General features: G+C 37.4%; 1 protein-coding gene and 1 pseudogene across 1 annotated transcript; both read right to left on the bottom strand.

Moving 5' to 3' along the window:
* Positions 1 to 973: 973 nt before the first annotated feature.
* On the bottom strand, positions 974 to 3,622 carry LOC113293894 (G-type lectin S-receptor-like serine/threonine-protein kinase LECRK4). The gene has a single exon (XM_026542340.1). The coding sequence runs from the start codon at positions 3,557 to 3,559 to the stop codon at positions 1,085 to 1,087; it is 2,475 nt and encodes an 824-aa protein (XP_026398125.1). The 5' UTR covers positions 3,560 to 3,622; the 3' UTR covers positions 974 to 1,084.
* Positions 3,623 to 6,353: 2,731 nt separating this feature from the next.
* LOC113300476 lies at positions 6,354 to 18,704 on the bottom strand (annotated as a pseudogene).
* Between the last annotated feature and the right edge of the window lie 3,009 nt (positions 18,705 to 21,713).

Below are 21,713 nucleotides of genomic sequence, written 5' to 3'. Positions count from 1 at the left end.
GCTTGGTTCCACTGTTGATAGCATAAGGCTCTAATCAACCACCTCTTATTTTTTATGGTTGAATATGTTTACTACAATTATTATTTTCTATTATGATTATATGAATATTTTTTTTGTTTGATAAATAATAAATACTTAAAACATATTAATAATATATCGTGTATAAAAACAAATATTATCATTTATATAGATGTATAGGACCCGATCGATACAAAACCGATACACGATATTAATTATCTTGGTTGAGACGGATTGATTGGTTTGGGTCCATATACTCACCCCAATTTATGCGAACCTGTTAGTAGGTGGGAAGGAAACGCCCCCACCAAACTAGAACAAAGTAAATCAAGATGCATAATAATCCGTGTGGGCCAACTGACAACCTTTCCCCAACACTGGGTCCACCACTTTGTTAATAAAATGGGATAATGACTGTGCATTCTTGCCAGTTTCACACAAAAATCTGAACACTTCTCTTCTCCAGGTGGGACCCGGGACTTCCCTTTTATGTGAGAAATGGGAGAATCCAGGTGATCTCCTTTACGTGCTTGGAAGGGCCTATGTACATGATCTCTTTAACTTACTTGGATCAAGGTGTTGAGAAGAAAATTGGTTCCAGGCTCGAAGTGCCAATTATTATCTCTAACAGAGAATGAATTTTGCTATGGGAAAATCCCGATCTCTCTTTTTATTACGTTAAAGCTACCAATTCGCCCAGAGTACTCAGAATTGGATGATCAAGTATGCCTTATATGATTAATTAGCCTAGCTCCCACACAACATAGGTCTTACCAAGGATTACATTGTTCCTTACATTTTTATTTCTTTGGAAATGGAATACACTGTTCCTTTTTATTTTTCCTTCTACTTGTCATTCTTTCATCTGATATTGACAGCATCATTTCTTTCATCTGCGGGTAAAGTCGTGGTCCGAGGTATTTCCTTTCATCCGTCGAATCCCTTTCTTCTTGAATGTAACAAATTTATTTCTTAGTTTTATTGAACTTATCAAACACAGTTACAATTAGACTGGGATACATAGACAGTATTAGAATAACCATAACAAAGAAAACATGACACCGGACTATACGTCATTGCATACACTGCTGTTTCCAACATATTCCTTAAACTGGTAAGGACATGGGGGTGCAGAAACTTCAAGTACCCCCTCTAGCATCTGAGTTACTTTCTTCATGGATGGCCGAAGTGATGGTTCATCTTGAATACACCAAATAGCTATCATCACCAGCCTCTCGAATCTCCTCATGTCATTCATTACTTCCTCATCATTCTCCACCAAATCTTCTAGTTTCCCTTGGCTGTAGCAGTCGTATGCCCAATCGGTGAGAATGGCTTTTATCTCTTCTTCTACTAGCTCCGGTACGACTCCCTTCCTGCAACATATGATCTCTAGTAGCATAACTCCGTAACTATAAACATCCACTTTCGATGAGACTGGTGTATTCCTGAACCATTCTGGCGCGACATATCCTCTAGTCCCTCTAATCCCCGTGGAACCTCGAGTTTGGCTAGTTATCAAAAGCTTTGCCAATCCGAAGTCTGAAATTCTTGCAGTAAAACTGTCATCCAGTAGTATGTTTTGAGGCTTTATATCACAATGGATGATTTGGGTGCTGCATTCTTCATGCAAATACATAAGTCCTCTTGATATGCCAAATGCAAATTGGACCCGCCGATTCCAATCTGGTTTAGTAATCCCAAAAAGAAGATCCGCCAAGCTGCCGTTGCTCATGAACTCATATACTAACAGTCTGTGTTGCCCCTCATCGCAGAAACCGAGCAGCCGAACCAAATTCTTGTGATGTGTCTGACCTATTGTGTTGACTTCGGATTTGAATTCCTTTTCTCCTTGATGGAACACCTTGTCTAATTTCTTCACTGCAATGGAACCCATTTCTTCCGTGAATCCTTTATACACAATGCCGAAAGCACCCCTTCCTAACTCTTCCGAAAACCCATCTGTGGCTTCTTCAAGCTCTTCATAAGTAAATGAATGGAGATTGGATCTCAAAACACTCGTTTTGTGCGTTTTTTTTCTCAGTGTCTTGTTCACGAACAACAATACCACGAAGATAACAGCCAAGAATATGATGTTGAAAAATACTGAGCTGCCAAGAAGTGACCCTACCAGAATGATTGTTGATCGATTTTTGTTTCCGTGTTTACAGTATTTAGAATTGGGATCTTTTTCTGATGATGAACCTTTATCCTTCCTTATTTTGATTAAAGCGTTTCCGTTCACAGAAACATCAAGCCTACCATTTGGGAGTGGCAGCTTCTTCTTCCAACAAGTTCCCTCTCTAAATAAAGCAACCGCACAGAGACAATCACTCAGGCATGAGCTTCTACAATCCTGTTCATTGTAACTCTCCAAACTTTCATAATCGGACGTCGTCCAATCTACATTTCTCAAGGTCCGCAACTCGAATAATTCGTTTGGCTTCCTCGTGTCCTCTCCGCGGCATCTTTGTAAATCAAAATTTGGTGTGCAACCACCAAATATGTTCTCTGGATCAATGAAATCAAACTCAGGCGGGCACTGACAAATAGGCCTTCCCTCCGAAGTGAGTTGGCAATAGCTGTTATATCCACAAACACCACTACCCAGTCTATCATTGAAACTCATACAAATGTTATCTGGTATGTATCGCACTATGCTCCAGAACTGCCCAGGAGCATCAGTGTTCTTTGGATGAGAATACTGTGTGAAAACTCCATTGAAATCGAGTGTGGCTCTGTAATAGACATTGGTGGCTGGGGCGAGAGTGCCCCACTGAACGAGATTTACGATGCTACCATTGTTGCTGACAATGTAAATTTGGCCCGACTCATTGAAAACGAACTGCTTGATATCAGGTTTACTCTTAGATAATGAAGATAAATTATAATATGGCGGGTACTTGTTTTCCGTCAGACTCGGAAATGCCACTGGGTAGAGGACCAAATTATTATCGTCGGGGATTCGGAGCCTAAACCTTCCTTTTGAGTATGTAGTATCGCTGGCACTTGAGTAAAGCTTATTATTCAATCTTTTCCTATCCAAGACCTGGGAAGGTAATATAGTATCCGTAGGATGATTAAAGCTCTCCCACAAATAACCAGCAGAACTCTTACTACCCAGAACGAAATTCCCATTATCAAGCATGGCGGCATAAGTAGCCCCGCTTAGGTTATCTCCGGCGGACCATATTTGTTTTCCTTGATGATCGCTAAGAATTAGTTTACCAGCAATAGTTAGCTCAACTTTCGATCCTTTTGGGATTTGTATATCTCCATTGTACTCAGTGCCATCAGTTGCAAACCAAACAACTGTTTGATCAGGTATTTTGGCATACCAGATTGCTAGTACGAAGCTATTGTTGTCTGCAATCGGACGGAAGCCAAACGCAAAGTCGCCATTTTGTGATGTCCATGTGCTGTTGTCAAAACCGGACGTTAGAGACCAGCCTGGAATCACGTTTCTGTAGGTTTGAGCAATGGAGTATATTGGTAAAACAAGAAATATGAGTAGAAGAAGGAGACGAAGAATAGTAGGCATAACTTGTCTCAGAATGTATTCCTTTCTAACTCTTTCAGGATTTAGAGTTTATATATATTATTAGTACACCCTGAAGCCTCATTTATATGCTTATAGCTGATTAGGAATCATGGTAACTAATTTTTGCCTCCTCTATTTGTCCCTTACAAAGTAACACTTAGAGGGTGGTAACAAGATGATGAAAAAAATTTAAAGAAAGCCTTGAAAAGTCTTTGCGTGGTTTTTGGGGCAATATAGTTGATATCAGGTAACGACTTAATGGTTACCATAGAAGACTTATCTCATTTTGATTACATAAAAAGCCAGAAGGTAAATGGACATTAGGTATCCAGTAGTCATGGTTACCCAAAGAACAAGGCACTGCTAGGATCCAGATTATGCGTATGGAAAACTCAAGCTGACTCACATAGAAATAGCGCTTTCGTACTAGTTGCACAACTTCAGTTCTTAATATTTACGACTCAAGCTGATCCACATAGAAATAGAACATAGTAGGGTTACCCCTATAAAGAGGGCAGTGGTAGGCTCCAAAGTCAAGCTGACCCACTTGGAAACAGAGTTCTTGCTGCATGCATAGGTTCCAATATAAAGCCATCACGTTTCCTACATTGAATTTTCTTTTTCTTATAGAACTTTCAAAGATAGTTGAGTTTGTGTATCGTATGACTATTGTCATTCCCGTCAAAGGGACAGATGAAAATTCATATAGAGTATTGAAATCGGTCTCTCAATAGTTACTACTACTGCAGGTTAAACTTAATCGCATTTCACATTTATATTTGGGCGGCAAGTGGCAACGCAGTACATTTTATTGATATGTCTCTTCTTTTATCATTTTGCATATGGAGTAATTTTCATTTTTCATGATCTTGACGTATTACAGAGTATCTATTCAATCGACTAACGGGGAGGTTATTTGCTGATATTGACAGCATTGTTCTTTCCTCTCAGTACACCAAATTAAGGGTTTAGGCGTTACTACAAGAAACTTAATATATTGCAGCACCCAATGGTTATGGCATAAATCCCTAATAGTGTCGCGATAACCTATGTAGCAAGAAATTTATTGCTGCACCCAATATTTATTGTTGCAGCAAGAGATTATACTCTTTTGCCACACTCTTTTCATATTGTTGCCACAGTTGTGTGGCAAAAATTTCTTTTTACAGCAGTAAATTATAGCTTTTAGCTGCAGTTAAAAAGTACTGTGACTAGAAATTTGCTTTTGCAACACCCATATTTACGGAGTGAAAATATTTGGTGTAGCAATAGCTAGATTTTCTTATAATGCGTTTAGCAATAAACTATCCCTGTTGCTGAATTGGTTGTCAGAGAAAGAGCAACGGATGCATGAGTTGCAATAGGATCGTTTGCATATTATGGAAACTGCTTCTCCCTCGTTGCTAAGTTCAGTCAAGCTGTTGTAAAATCGAAATACTGCAACAGAATGCTATAGTTGCTAGAATTTTTATTCTATTGCTAAATTAAGGTTAAGCCTTATTTGACCTGAATTAGAAACAATTTCAGCTGTTGCTAGTTTTTTGAGTGCAAATTTCTTTTGGTGCTTGACCTAGTCAAAATCGGTTTCTCCCAAATATTTCAATGTAATTACCCAGTTCCCTGCAATTATCCTGCTTCATCCATTTCAAGTGATTCAATCCAAGACTCATTACATCCCCCAGAAGAAGAAGACGATGAGTAATACAAGAAAGAATACTTGCCTCTGAAAGTATTGCTTTCTAACTCTTTGGGATTTAGGGTTCTTATTTTGTAAATACACCTTGAACCCTCAGGGTAACTCATTTTTGCTCCTTATTTTGCTGCCTTACTTTGTAAGCTGTAACATAATTGGTGATGAAAAAAAAAGACTTGAGAAGTCGTTGCATGATTTTTGGAAATGTAGTTGATATCAGGCAATTACTTAATAATTACCGTACAAGACTTACACTATGGGGAAAACATTTGTCATATAATATACGACGACACTTATCTATAGGTTGCACAAGGGGGTTGTAGAATATCCTCAATTCTTTGGAACTCTTCAATAATAGTCGTAAACCTAGTTTTCGATCCATTTGTATCACGTTTGGCTCAGTTGTGAATGTCTTTCGAAACTTTTTCTTAATGCCTAACACAACTCTTACATGGGTTGTCTTCGGCGAGGGAAAGAAGATTAGGAAAGTCCAGTGTCAATAGTTACTTGACTGCTTCCGGTCGTTTCGATAAGTGCTACTTGATGGGGATGTTAAAAATTTAATGGCAACTATGGTTGGAGTTGCAGAAATTTCATTGACAACAAAGGTTTGAGTTGTATGTCACCACTTTGACAAGTGTACAAAGAGTTGTATGTCACTTCTTTGACAACTTTGATTTGAGTTGTAAGTCGAGTTGTACGAGTTGTATTTCACTTCTTTGACAACTTTTGTTTGAGTTGTAAGACTGAGTTGTACGAGTTGTATGTCATTTCTCTGACAACTCTAATTCTAAGTTGTGATACATATTTGATTTGAAAAAAAATTAATTAAATTTTGAGAATTTAAAAACAAAATTAAATCTATAATACTTTAATAACCAAGTGCTTGAAAAGAAGATCAGATTTCCAATTATAATCATTATTGTTTGATTTCCAAATACTACAAAATATGAAGTTTTACATAACATGGACACCAAAAAAAAAAAAAAATCTAGTAGCACTTCTTTTTTTAGTAAAACCCTTCTATCTATTCTTTCTCAGTTCAAAAATCATCTCTTAACCCTTGGAATCTTACTGTGGGTGATATTGTGACTGCAAGCTTCATCTCCGATGGAAGAATGTCTGTAAAACACAAGTGAAAACTTAATTGAATATACCAAGATAACAACCAAATATGAATACTAAAGATTAACATATGAATAGTAAAAAGTGGCGCCAGAATCATGTTATACTATACCTAGAGAACTGATTTGGAACCATGTTATACTCTAAAAGACTTAGAAAAAAATGGAACAAAGTGTCACACCAATATAGCTAGTAACATAGCTAAGTAATGCAGGCACCAGAAGGTGGAAGAGTAATTTAGGAGGAAAATTGGGATGACATAACAGAAACCTTTATAAATATTAAGGAGTTTCTGCATTAAATCTGACCTGTACCAACAGCAAGAATTCCAGCTTGATAAGGTTGATGATGGCACAGAATTTTTCGGCACCGAAGGGTCCTCCCAAGTTTGAGATGGTAAACGTGCCTCCCTATAAACAATATATAACATTTTAGATCCTGATCTAATGTAGTTGCTATTGATAAGGGAAAATTTGATAAACCACTCGCCTCATAATCATCAGGCTTCAAACTATTTACTTTAGCCTTATCAACCAATTATTTGATCTCTTCACCAATGCTGTACAACTGCTTCTTGCAAAAACAGAGGGACCTCTCATCATGTCATAAAAAACCATTTTCTTCAATATGTAACCAAATGACACTTGAGCCTGTAAAACTGATGCGAACACTCACCCTGACGACCGGAACCAATAGTCCATGTTCTGTGTGAACAACGACATTAATTTTAACATTGTTGTACCTGTATTATAAGCCATGGAAAAATGTTATACACATATATAAGAACTATTAGTATATTATAATAACACTGACATATACACTTACTGGCGGATGTATACCTATACCAACGATTGATTTATCCAATAACCTACTCTGCTCATCACCTTCTTGTGTTTCGAGAGAGGGAATGAGAGAGGTTAAGTAGCAGAAAGACTAAATGTTCATACTACAATCAATATTTTCCTCAGCCGCAACAAATTTCCCCCCAACTGATTAACCAAAAGACTCGGGCAACATCTGCATCATTCAACAAACTAAATCATTACCAGAAACCCTATTCTAATTAGCCACGACAACAGCTAAGACCACTGATGCTAATGGGAAAAAAGTTACCAGAAAAACCCAACTTTTTGATTTCGACTCTTGGAGTTGCTGAGGAATTGGAAATAACCTAAAACGGAAACCCATCTTTAGACTGAAATCTGCATAATAGTTGAAAACACCATAGTAATAGAACTTGAAAACACCATAGTCAACCAGTGACAGTCATCACAGTACGTCAAACACAAGACAATTACAGGAACAGACAGTGAGAGTATTAATTTTGAAATTAAAAGAAGCAGCACAACAGTAAGACAATAAACCAATTACAAACAAAGGAAACAAGAACAAGTATTCAACATCAAGTGGAATAAGAAATTCTCTTACTTCATTGTCTAAGAAGCTACATGCTGCCTCTACACAAGCTTCTAGCATGACGAATTCAAAGGAAAGAACCTTGGTTTCTCCCTAATCTCCAATCCAGACTTGCCAATGCCATCCGTCTTGCCTCCTTCCTCAGTATCATGAACAGGCCAAAATCTCCCGGAATAGTTAGTTGGACTCACTGACCAAGACCGGGTCTCCTCCAAATCATACAAACCTGCCCATTCTTCTTCATCCCCACTAGCCTTTTCCTACACAAATCACCAAATCCAACGAAATCAGTAACTCCACACGTTCCCATCATAACAATCAAAATTAAACCCAAAAATGCATCATCTCCCACATACCTGGCTTTTATTAGCTTGATCAAGCCGCGACTGTAATTCAGACTGAAATCTCAATGTACTTGTTTAGTCTGAAATCTCATTGACTGAACCCTAGACTAGAAAACTCCACCTCCGTAATTCATCTCAAATTTATTACCAGCACATAACTTTCACCAATCTTTCTTTTACCAGTTCAGCCATGAAACCCTTGAATATCAACACCACTGGTTGCATCTAAACCACATCAAAACAGTAATAACACCCATTCACAGCAATACCAGACCACCAGTTCATCCAGTACAATCACCACCATGAGCAACATCTGTAGCACAAGTCCCTTCTTGTTCAAAGCTTCACTGCAATACAATCAAAGCCTTAAATCTTCCGAGAGGTAGGTAATTATCTAGGTGTGTCTGTTAGAGGTGGTGTGAATACGAGTATGTGATTCAGAACCAAAAGAAAAGGTAAATCCGATGATAGAAGTTAGGGTTTTGGGGATGAGTTCAAGATGATGTAAAATAGAGAAATCAGCGATGAAATTAAGGGTTTCTACTTGAACTAAAGCTAGGGTTTGTGAGGATTCAGTATGAAATCGGAAAGAGAATCAGGGATTTAGGAAATCAGCGAATTAGGGTTTCGTGGAAATGAAATTCGGAGTCATCGGGGAAGATTAGTGATGGGTCTTGTTGATCTCAACTTCAATAAACCACAAAATCAGCCAAACCCATGTCTTCTTAACTTCTCGGTTTCATCAGATTGATTCAACAGCTGAATTGCTGCTTCTCATCTCATCTTTTGAGAGTTAGGGTTTTCTGTGTTAGAGAGGGCGGAAGATTGAGAGTTGAGAGAAAAGTGAGTGAAGGAAAGTGAGAGATAGCTTTCTCTATCTCTGCTTTAGGGTAGATAAGGTAAATACTTAGTTTTGGAAGGTGTTGATTAGTTTTAGGATGATCATGCGGATTGGAAAAATTAAGGGACGGTATAGATTCGCTTTAGGATGCTCATATGGATTGAGAAGTTTGTGTGTTTCTTTTTGTACTAGTTCAAACTTGTGTATTCCATTTTATTATCAACTTACGATATGAAACTGAAAAATATATCAATGAATTTAAGATATTATTATCGACCTTCGGTTATACAAAAATTCCGAAAAGTATGTGGGAATGTAAAAGAAAAATAAGAAAATGTGTTTTCTTTGTGCTTTCACTTTGTGCTATTGTGCTTTCTCTTTGCGCTTCCGTATTGAATTTCGACTAGGCACATAGGTCATGAAACAATTTTGACTAGCTAGTCATACAGGTTATTAATTTCAAATGTGGTATAACGGCGTACAACAATGAACCAAGAAGCTTCCGTTGGGTTCTGACTTCAAAATTAACATGATACATCATCGAAGTCAATAAATATGAAGCTTAGTGTCGATTCGAACTTCAAATTTGGTATAACGATATAAAAACTATGAACCAAGAAGCCCCGGGAGGGTTCTGACTCAAACTTAACATGATATATCATCGAAATCGATAAATATGAAGCTCGGTATCGATTCGAACGCCAAATGCGGTATAACGTCATACAAACTATGTACCAAGAAGCTCCTGGAGGGTTTAGACTTCAAACTTAGAAGGATACATCATCGAAAATCGATAAATATGAAGTCGAGTGTCGATTCAAACTTCAAATGTGGTATAACGACATACAAACTATGAACCAAGAAGCTTCGGGAGGGTTCTGATTTCAAACTTAGCATGATACATCATCGGAATCGATAAATATGAAGGTCACTATTGATTTGAACTTCAAATGTGGTATAACATCATACAAACAATGAACTAATAAGCTCCAGGAGGGTTTACACTTCAAACTTAGCATGATATATCATCGAAATCGATAAATATGAAGCTTAGTGTCGATTCGAACTTCAAATGTTGTATAACGACATACAAACTGTGAACAAAAAAGTTCCGGAAGGGTTCTGGATTCAAACTTAGCAGGATACATCATCGAAATCGATAAATATGAAGCTCAGTGTATATTCGAACTTAAAATGTGGTATAACGTCATACAAACTATGAACCAAGAAGCTCCGGGAGGGTTCTGGATTCAAACTTAGCATGATACAGGTAAGATTTCTCTGACACCTTGAACAAACCTTATTCTGGCATATTGTATGCATATCCTGGCTCCGAGATCGAAGCCTGGCCGGGAATGGACTACTATAAGACGAAAACTTGGTAAGAACGATGAATCCATCCATTTACCGGTAATATTTCAGCGGAATATTGTTTGAAACTTTAAACAAACCATTTTCTGGTGACTTCGAGAAAGAGAGTGGCTCCGAGCTCGAAATTTGGCCTGAAGAGAAAAAAAATTAGCAGAAATACGCATACCAAAATAGTTTTTAGTGGAATAGAGAAAATTTAGCAGAAGTATGCATATTAAAGTAGTTTTTAGCAGAATAGAGAAAAATTTAGCAAAAATATGCATAAACTATATATTCTAGTGACTTAGGCTTCAAACGTGACCACAAATTATGAACCGTAAAGGTCCGAATTGGTTTCTAACTTTCAATTTAGCTGGAGTAGACTACTATAAGTCGGAAACTTCATGAGAACGATGAATCTGACCATTTACAGGTAAGATTCCATCGGAACATTCTATGAAACGTTAAAAAAAAATCTTTTCTGGCGACTTCGAGAAATAAAGTGGCTCCGAGTTCGAAACCTAGACAGGAGTGGACTAGTATAAGTCAGAAACTTCGTAAGAACGATGAATCCGACCAGTTACATGTAAGATTCCGTCGGAATATTCTTTGAAACGTTAAAAAACCATTTTCTGGTGACTTCGAGAAAAAAAGTGGCTCCGAGCTCGAAACCTAGTCGGGAGTGGACTACTATAAGTCGGAAACTTTGTATGAACGATGAATCCGAATATTTACAGGTAAGATTCCATTGGAATATTCTCTGAAACCTTAAACAAACCCTTTTCTGGCGAGCTTAAGAATGAAAGTGGCTCGAAGCTCGAAACCTGGCTGGGAGTGGAGTACTATAAACTGGAAACTTCGTAAGAACGATGAATTCGACCATTTACATGTAAGATTCCATCATAATATTCTTTGAAACCTTAAACATACCCTTTTCTGGCGACTTCGAGGAAGACAAATAAGACCCTTTCCAAGCTCAAAACTTGGGCGGGAGTGGACTACCATAAGTCGGAAACTTCATAAGAACAATGAATCCGACCATTTACAGGTATGATTCCATCAAAATATTCTCCGAAACCTTAAACAAACTCTTTTCTGGCGACTTCGAGAAAGAAAGTCGCTCCCAGCTTGAAACCTGGCCGGAGTGGACTACTATAAGTCGGAAACTTCGTAAGAACGATGAAATCCGATTTACAGGTAAGATTCCATCAGAATATTATTTGAAACCTTAAACAAGCCCTTTTATGACGACTTAGAGAAAGAAAGTGGACCCGAGATCGAAACCTAGACGGGAGTTGACTACTATAAGTCAGAAACTTCGCAAGAACGATGAACTCAACCATTCATAGGTAAGATCTCATCGGAATATTCTCTGAAAAACCTTTAAAAAACCCTTTTCTGGCGACTTGGACAAAGAAAGTGGCCTCGAGCTCGAAACCTGGACGGGAGTTGACTACAATAAGTCGTAAACTTCATAAGATCGATGAATCCAACCAGTCGTAGGTAATATTTCATTTTAGAATATTCTCAGAAACCTTAAACAAACCTTTTATGGCGACTTCGAGAACGAAAGTGGTTCCGAGCTCGAAACCTGGTCGCGAGTTGACTAATACAAGTCGGAAACTTCACGAGAACGATGAACCCAACCATTCATAGGTAAGATTCCATCGGAATATTCTCTAGAACCTTAAACAAGCCCTTTTCAAGTGAGAATTTTTTTTAAGGAGTGAATAAAATTTAGCAGAAGTGAGAAAAATTTAGCAGAAGTGTTTATACCTCTACGAAACTCATACAAAGGTTATGAATAGTGATGAAATTTTTTTTAGGAGAAGCGAGAAATTTTTTAGCAGAAGTCAAAAAAAATTAGCAGAAGTGTTTATACATCTACGACAACTCTTATTAAAGTTGTCAATAGTGATGGAATTTTTTTTTAACAGAAGTGAGAAAAATTTAGCAGAGGTGAGAAATTTTCTGCATAAGTGAATAAAATTTAGCAGAAGTGAGAAAAATTTAGCAGAAATGTTTGTACCTCTACGACAATTCTTATAAAGGTTGTGAAAAGTGATGACAAAAAAAAGAAGCACAAAACTACCAATATTGTGAATCCGGAAGGATGTCTGATAACTTTTACTAACACATAGTAGACTTGGGTTCTAATCTCTCTATGAACATTTTCTTTTATCTTCAACAACCCTTATGAAAGTTGTTATAGAGTGATTCACTACCTTTACCGTATGAGTTGTTATAATATAAAGGTGATCACTACTCTTTGCAACTCTTTTCCCACAAAACTCCGTTGTTTTAATTCTCGTCACTACTCTTTGGTCCTCTTTGACCCTAAGAGTTAAACGTTTTTTACTTTGACAACTTTTTGTATGAAAAACGTTGTAAAACATGCCACCATTCACAACGTTTATCATACGAGTTATCAATCTACAGTTGTTGATCACTATTTTTCTCGAACTGTTATCTCATTTTTATTACATAAAAAAACAGAAGGTAAATGAACAATTGCGTATCCACGAGTCATGGTCAATTTTTAACATCTATAAGAGTAATTTGTCACAATTATTTACCAATTATTATGTCACTAGTATTTTGTATCAATTATGAGTGTCGCTATATGTTTACTTATTGAAGATAATTCTGGGTATTTTATGCCAAACTACAAGTTTAGACTCAAAATCTAACCAGAAAGGCTAAATATTTAAATTTTCTCCCCTAAGCTAAACTTCTAGGTCATTAAAAAAAACACATAGAGTAGGGGCACCTAGGGGCACCTCAAAACAGTAAAAGATGGCGCTGTATGTATGTAGGGCTGCACAAACCCGACTCAACCCACCGACCCAACACACACCCGCCTGAAATTACTCACACCCGACCCAACCCACCTAGGAGCGAGTCGACTATGGGTCACAACATCAAAACCCATAGTATTGTGGGTCGACTATGGGTCAAAGCTTCCCTCACCCGACCCAACCCACCCACCCACCTAAATATTTCTTAGTTAATATTAACCCTTAGATTACCTATCCTAGATGAATCACAGCCGTTGAAGTAGTGATATATAATGCCTAAACCTAAACCGCTAACTTCACTTCAGTCTTCACTTCTTCAATCACTTCCTTGAACAGTCTTTTATCTTTTGAGCTTCGAACAATTGAACTCATTTCTTGTAATTTGTATGCACTGTGCAACTTTGCACCAACTTCTTACTTCTCTGGATTGTAATTATCATTTGTTTACATTTGACTTGGGATCAGTTCTTTAATTGTTATCTGTAAGAGTCTTAGGTAAGTCTGTAACTTTTTTTTTGATGCAATGTAACTGTAATGTGTATTTTATGGTGGGTAACCCACCACCCACCCGACCCAACCCATTGTAATGTGGGTCGGGTGAAAACCGACCCATTGTTATGTTGGGTTGGTTGTGGGTGACAACTTCTGCTACCCACCATCAGTGGGTTGGGTGGTGAGTGAGGCCAAACCCGACCCAAACCGACCCATGTGCAGCCCTATATGTATGAGTCAAGCTGATCCATAGAGGAGGATGGTTACCTCTAGAAAGAGGGAAGTGGTAGGCTCAAAAGTCCAAACTGTCAATAGTTACGAGTCTAGCTGACCGACTTGGAAGCTGAGTTCTTGCTGCACAGGTCCTAATTAAAGGCATCACGTTAGATTGCCTTTTTCTTACAAAACTGTCAAAGATTGTTGATTAATGTATGACTATTCTCAACCCATCAAAGGGACTGACGAAAATTCATATAGAGTATTAAGTGATCAAATCTGTCTCTCATTTTTTACTCACTTCAAGGTAAAAGTCTAAGGAGGAGGTTAATAACGTATTTCCTGTTATCTGTGGAATCTGCCGGTACGCCATGAAATATATTTCTTAGTTTCATTAAAATTTTAAAAATTAACACTCTAAACACAGCTGGACTCGAGTACGTTTATACATGGCAAACATCATCTTGAATACACCAAATAGCTACCATCACTAGCCTCTCAAATATCCTCATGTCCTTCATCACTTCCTCATCATCCTCTACAAAATCTTCTAGTTTCCCTTGGCTGAAGCAATAGTATGCCCAGTCAGTGAGAATGGCTTTCATATATTCTTCTCCTTGCTCCTGAACAACTTCCTTCCTGCAACATATGATCTCAAGTAGCATCACATCAAAACTATAGACGTCCAATTTTGCCGAGACTGGTGTGTTCCTGAACCACTCTGGTGCAACATATCCTTTAGTCCCTCTAATCCCTGTAATCGTGGAAATCCGACTTTGGGTAGTCATCAAAAGCTTTGCCAATCCAAAGTCTAAAATTTTTGCTATAAAGCTGTCATCTAAGAGTATGTTTTGAGGCTTTATATCACAATGGATGATTTGAGTGCTGTATTCTTCGTGCAGATACAATAGTCCTCTGGATATACCAAGTGCAATCTGACTCGTTTTTTCCAATCTAGCTTAGAGTTTCCCAAGAGGTGGTCTGCTAAACTTTTATTGCTCATGAACTCATACACCAAGAGTCTTTGTAGTCCTTCCTCGCAGAATCCGAGCAGTTGTACCAGATTCTTGTGATGGGTCATACCTATTGCGTTCACTTCAGTTTTAAATTCCTTTTCGCCTTCTTGAAGCACCTTGTCTAACCTCTTCACTGCCACGGAACTTGTTGAATCCATTTCATCAATAATTCCTTTGTACACAATGCGGAAAGCTCCCCTTCCTAGATCATCCTTGAACCCCTTTGTGGCTTCTTCAAGCTCTTGGTAAGTAAACGATTGGAGACTGGATATTGAAACACTTGATTCTTGTGTTTTTTCTCAGTTTATTTTCCGTGGAGAATAAGCAGACCAGAAAGGCTAGAGAATTGTGATATAACGCTCTTGCTAAAAACATGAAGTTGAAAGTATTGAGCAGCCTAAAAACAATGACCCCATCAGAATTAGCTTAGATCTGCTAATCTTTTCGTGGGAGCCTGAGGAGTGAAGCAATTCGGTTCTGATAAATTGGCTTTCCTTACTTTGATGAAAGCCACCCCTCCCACGGCAGTACCGCTATTGTCTCTCCCAAACGAGAGGGGTAACTTCTTCTTCCAACAGGTTGCGTCTCTGAAAATGGCTGCATCACACAGACAATCGCCAAGGCATGAAGTTCTGCATTTATCTAGAGTGTAACTTTTCAACTCGTCATAGTCAGAAGTCGGCCAATCTACAGAATCTATGTCTCCAACTCAAATGAATCCGTTTCTGTTGTCCATCCATTTACCTGACACCCTTGTACGAACTCTGGTCTACAACCTCTGAATGTGTTATTTTGATCTAAAAATGAAAACTTGGGCGGGCACTTACAGCGTGGCCTCTGTTCGGGGTTAGTGTACAAAAGCTGTTATATCCGCAAGCACTGATACGGCACAACGAAAATGATTTGAAATAAATCGACACGCGGAGAATCTACTCCGATAAATAAGACCCAAATACGATAATCAACTCTAATCCAGGAGCAAACAGGTTTTTAATCAAATGGTATTTTTCATTAAACGAGCTAATCAAGCTACTTTACAATGAAAGGGAAATGACTATTTATAACTCGCAAACATAAACCCAAAAATCTAAATATTCATAAAAGTCTAAGAGAATATATTATTTCCATAAATAAAGACAAATCTAACAAAATAAATAATAATCCTAATAACGCCATAATTAATAAATATCCAAGATATGGCTATATCTGGGAATATTCTTTTAACTTTCCTAATACGTTCCATATCAGGCTCCTCCACTATGATAAAACTCGTCTCGAGTTTATATTGAAAATGGAGTCGATGAAAACACTTTAGAGCTTCCACTAGTAGCACAACTCGATCTTGAATTATGCATTGGAATTGCTAACGAGAACACAATTTTTGCATCAAAGTCTTCTTCGCAAATACAAACCAACCTGATAATAAATGTCTAGTGACCCTGCGACTATAATATAAAAAATCCAAAGAGAACTTCCATGCATAGTCTACTCGGCCTCCATAACTGTTGGTTCCACTACCACAAAACTGGGTATATGGATTTTCATAAGTGTTTTTGGAAACTACGATTTGGGGAAGACTATTATTAAGGATCCGATTGTCTCCTGTCACTAGATTCATTGACTGGCTCGTTAGGTCCTCTTTATTTACAGTTGGTGACATATCTTCATCTGCTGCTTCTCTCGACGGTCGTTTTCCTGGCATAAGCTTGACTTTAGTTGTTCCCTACACGAATTCACAAATGTTGTCACGAGAACTTGCTCCAACCTCAAACAACCAAGGAGCACCCAACACAACATCACAAACGTCGATGTCAACTACTTCGCAAAAAATTATGTCGGAGTAACACTTACCAATTGCTATTGGAATTTTGCAAACACCCATACAAATAATCAATTCATCTTTATTGTTCACCCATTTAATCTGGTCCGGGATAGGATACCGATCCATTTCCAAAACCTAATGATTCAATCATATTTATAGACACCAGATTTTGTTCACAACCACCATCGATCACATAATTCCAAAGTTTACCTTTTAATATGTATCGACTACGAAAAGTATAGGCTTGTATCTGCATCCTGATTCTCGCATATAAATTAACTTTTTTTTCGGTTAGGTAGGACTAACTGGAAGGTTTCAAAAACTATCCCTTGATGAAACAAACTCTTGCTTGCAGTATAACTAGGAGCAGTAGAGTAAAATATTTAATGGGATTAGTTTGTATTAACGAGTAAAAATAACTCCCAACAACATATAGTATCTATTGATGTCACGGACCAACCTCTTTCTTTGACTCTTTTTCTTCACCTAATTGAATACAACAAAGGTTTCCGTAAACAACAATAGATGAAGAATAAGATACGTACCAAACTGAAGTGCCCGACTGAAAATCAATAAAACTCTTTTTTCTTTTAATAAAAAACCTAGAGATCACAGGAATCCTCAACTGATTCTTCTAGGCGGCCTCTCAGACGAACATGAACGAACTTACTCTGGTAAAACCTGATACGGCACAGCGGGAACGATTTGAAATAAATCGACACGCGTAGAATCCATTTCGGTAAATCGGACCCAAATATGATAGTCAACTCCATTTTAGGAACAAAGTGACAAATAACGATCAATGATGATAAATCTCTCAAAGAGAATCAAACAGGTTTTTAACCAAATGATATTTTCATTAAACGAGCTAATCCAAGCTACTTTACAATGAAAGGAAATTGCTATTTATAGCCTGCAAACGTAAACCTAGAAATCTAAATATTCATAAATAGTCTAAGAGAAAATATTATTCTCATAAATGAAGATAAATCTAACAAAACAAATAATAATCCTAATAAATAAAATGCCATAATTAATAAATATCCAAGATATGGCTATATCTGGGAATATACATCTAACTTCCTAATACGTCCCGTATCAAGCACCAGTTCCCCGTCCTCTAATAATTCTAACACAGATGTTGTCAGGTACTGACAACACTGTGGACCAAACCTGCTTTTCTTTTGTACTCCTTTGGTGAAAATACTGAGTGAACACTCCATCGAAGTCGAGTATCGCCCTTTAATACACTTCGCTGATCGGGAGTACTATATTATTGCTTGAGAGAAGCACCCTTGTTTCATCCCTTAATTTAACGTAGATGTAGCCTGACTGGTTGAAGACAACCTCAAAAACTTTCCTTAATTTGAGTAATTCCCTACTTATTATCGGTGTCACTCCAGTAGTATGCATCATATTGAACCTCAGTTAAACTCGGATAGGCAGCAACATTTAGTACCAGGTTTCCATCTTGAAGCAGACAAAGTCTAAACCTTCCCTTTGAGTAACTTTATTTAGTCTCTCGAGAATAAATGCCGCTGTCGACTACAAGTTTTTGTGTAGGTAGGATTGTGTCTGTAAGATAATCAAAGCTCTCCCATAGAGATTCAGAAGAACTCATCGAAAGAGCGAAATTTCCGTTGTCAAGCATAGCTAGCTGCATAACTAGCACCACTTACATCTCTGGCTGACCATAATTCATTTCCTTGGGGATCGTTGAGGATGAGCTTACTATCAGTGGTTAGCTCAACTTTGGATCCCTTTCTGCATCATTTTCAAACCAAACAATGGTTTTATCAGGAATTCTATCGAACCAGATTGCAAGTAGGAATAGATTGTCTTGAAATATCGGACGGAAGCCAAACGCGAAGTCACCCGATGGTGATGCCCATGAAGTATTGGCAACACCAGCAGTTAGAGAGGAACCCAAACTTACATTTGTGTAGGTTAGAGCGTTGGAATCTATTGATAGGGTGAGGAGAAGAAGAAACGGGAAAGTAAAATGAACAAGACGAGTAACAAAAGTAGACATAATTTGTCTCTATAAGCATTTCTCTCAAGTCTCACCTCTTGGGGGATCTTAAGATGAAGATGAAGATGAGGTGAGTGAAGCTCAGTTTTATCACTAAATAGAAAGCAGTCAAGAAGTAAGGTCGCATGTACTGTTACCTGAGTAGTCTAATGTCTTATTATGACGGTTGAATAGTTCAGTGTCTTTAAGAAAATTAACCTGGACACGTTAAGTGCAATCACATGCAATTGCAGGTACTATGACGCAATTTTCAGTTCCTTATCCATTATGGCTGAATTTACCAGCTTATGGTCCGGTCTCATTTTCCATGGAAGAAAAGTCTGGTAAACAAGTCTTACATATAGTGTCTGGATCGGCACTTTATTTAAGACTTCTGGTCGATGAGGAAATGAGAATGTGCAAGAAACTAAAGACGCCATTATATATTCATTGAAGTGTTTGTAAGGGCTGAACTAACAATGTTACGAGATTTGTCAGGTATAGCTTCTATAAAGGTTGCTACGAGGGTTAGCAAATTCGATGAGGGTCACAACTAACAAATCCAGTGGCTCCTATGGTGAGGATTTTTGTTTTGTTTTCTTCGGATTTAATAACCCCGTAGAAGCCTTGAATTTTCTTCGAGGATTCTGATAAGCTGTACGAAACTATACCCACGTTAGTCAAGGTCCCTCATTGAGCAAGTGTATGGTATAATTAAAGGAAACAGTTGCATAGTATATTCAGTGAATTTAAGTAAGGATGTAACAAGTCAAGCTGATCCACACATATAATAGGATCGTTTATTATGGCAGTTGTAGGCTTTAAATTAAAGATGGAGAAGCTGTACCTAATTATTCAATCCTGATAGATACAAAAATGGTACTCACCCCGTGGAGCTATTCTAGAGTCGGAGCAATTTAGCAAAATATGATCTGTACATACTACCAAGTCTATGTTTCTTTCATTAAACAAAGGCTATATTTGTAATTTACTATTATAGTTGTCCTAATATATAAGAAAAGAGAGCATGAGAGAGAAAGGGAGGACGCACATAATTTGTAAACTAGAGGCACACCATTTTCTTCCTCCATCACCTAAAACTAAATCTAGATCTGTCCAAACTTCATTAATGGAATCTTATGTAACACCAAATAAATTATAGTAAAGAACCATAGATGTAGATTATTAGGAGATACGTATGTGTTTGGGTGTTTGGGCTCAAGACTGTGTCTTGAGACCCACGTAATCAGTCCATGCATGTATATGGTCATTCCATGTGAGTAGCAAACTTGAGACCCGCGTATTCGGTCTCAAGTTGGTGTTTGGGGTTAGTGTCTTGGGTACCAAGTTTGGTCTTGTATAAAACTACGGTGTTGATGAATGAGAAAGACACGAAAAAGGATTTACCAAAACTTAACATAGATCATATTGATCGAACCAAGTTTCTGGGCAAGGAATCAGAGATACGGAATCGTCCACATTGAGTATTATAAAAATTAATTTTTGAAATAATTTTGAGTATTCTTTATATGTTACTAGTATTCGGGGTTTTTGATGGTTTTTATTATTTATAGAATGGATTTTGTGGGATAAATTTGTTATTCATGAAAGAATTGTGAATTTGTTAGCTAGGTTTTGAATTTGGGATAACAATTCCTGATCGAATGTGGATTTTCTTTCGTGACTTATTTTTTTTATCAGCATTGCATTAAGCAGCTAATATGGGTTTTAGGATATGTAGTGCCTTCATTGAATAACTAGCTGAACTTGCATAATTCGTTCTCTAGATTCTCATATAATTCTAGGTAAGGATGATTCTCTCATTTGCTTAGTCTCACCTCTGATGTCTAATAGATTTACATGAATTTGGATTGTGGTATGAAATCCTTTAATTTGGATTGTGGTATGAAATCCTTTTGGTGTATATCTTTTTAAATATTTGTTATTTATGAAAATATAATTAACGGATTTACAGTAAATTTGGAAAGTTATTTACATCTGAGTCCGTAGCACTAGTCAAGCCCAGATTAGGCCTCTCACGGTCCATCAGAGATGTTAATATTACTCCCGGATCCATAGCACAAATCAAGCCCAGATTAGGCCTCTCACGGTCCATTTGAGATGTTAGTAGCATTACCTATTTAAATACTAAAGAACCAGTGGCTCTCTTATGTTTTGGCACTCCTACTGTTGCTATAATGGTAGTAGCTTTCAGCCATTTGGCTATTAGAAACTATTAGTGGTACTCGTAGCCTAAAAGTTTGGCTACTAAAACTTAATTGCATATATATAATTGCAAATGCATGTAATAATCTATCCGTAACTTATTGAACAACTAGACAAAAACTAGTGTCTTAAAAGGTTAGGAATATAAAATGTCTACTATAAAAGCCAATGGTTTTATGTTGCCAGCCACTAGAAAATCTCTAAATGTAAAATCAATTAAATAATTAAAACATTATTGCTGCGCTAATGTTTTCCCAATAACCAGACGACTACTCAAAATAGTGGCTTTACTTATTAGGTGATGATAGTTGGTCAACTAGCCAAACTAGTAGCTTTAGACATGGCAACCAACTATCCATTGCACACATGTTGCCTTAAACATAAGACAAGACCCTCTTACGCCACTAAGGATGGATAACTAACATTAATTGCATAAAGTGATTGATAACTAAAATTTCGAATAGGCCACCGCAAATAGTTAGTAGCCTTTGGTCGTTTTTTTTGTAGTGTATGTTTTTCCTCATCTCAAAAGTCTCCTTTGCGATCATCATAAATTTATCTTTATTCATAAAATTACAGAACAAAATGTGAATTCAGATTCCGAATCTTGGTGATGTAGATGAAGTTGTTTTTCATTAATCAATGGTTCTTGCCATAGATTTTTAACTGTGAAGTTTCTTCGGGGATCGTCATTGTTGTCTCCACCTTTTATTATTTTTCGCCGTTTTTCTCCGGCATTGTTATCTTCTGATACCCCCTTTTTGTTTATCTTTTGTACTGATCATAAGAGACCGTTGAGGGCTT

This window comes from Papaver somniferum, chromosome 7 (genome assembly GCF_003573695.1).
Source record: "Papaver somniferum cultivar HN1 chromosome 7, ASM357369v1, whole genome shotgun sequence".
NCBI lineage: Eukaryota > Viridiplantae > Streptophyta > Magnoliopsida > Ranunculales > Papaveraceae > Papaver > Papaver somniferum.
The sequence above is the reverse complement of the archived record's forward strand: the minus strand, read 5'-3'. Positions and strand labels throughout refer to the sequence as shown.

Excerpts from the sequence above, each read along its gene's own strand:
- LOC113293894 (XM_026542340.1), bottom strand. The coding sequence starts at position 3,559 with ATGCCTACTATTCTTCGTCTCCTTCTTCTACTCATATTTCTTGTTTTA.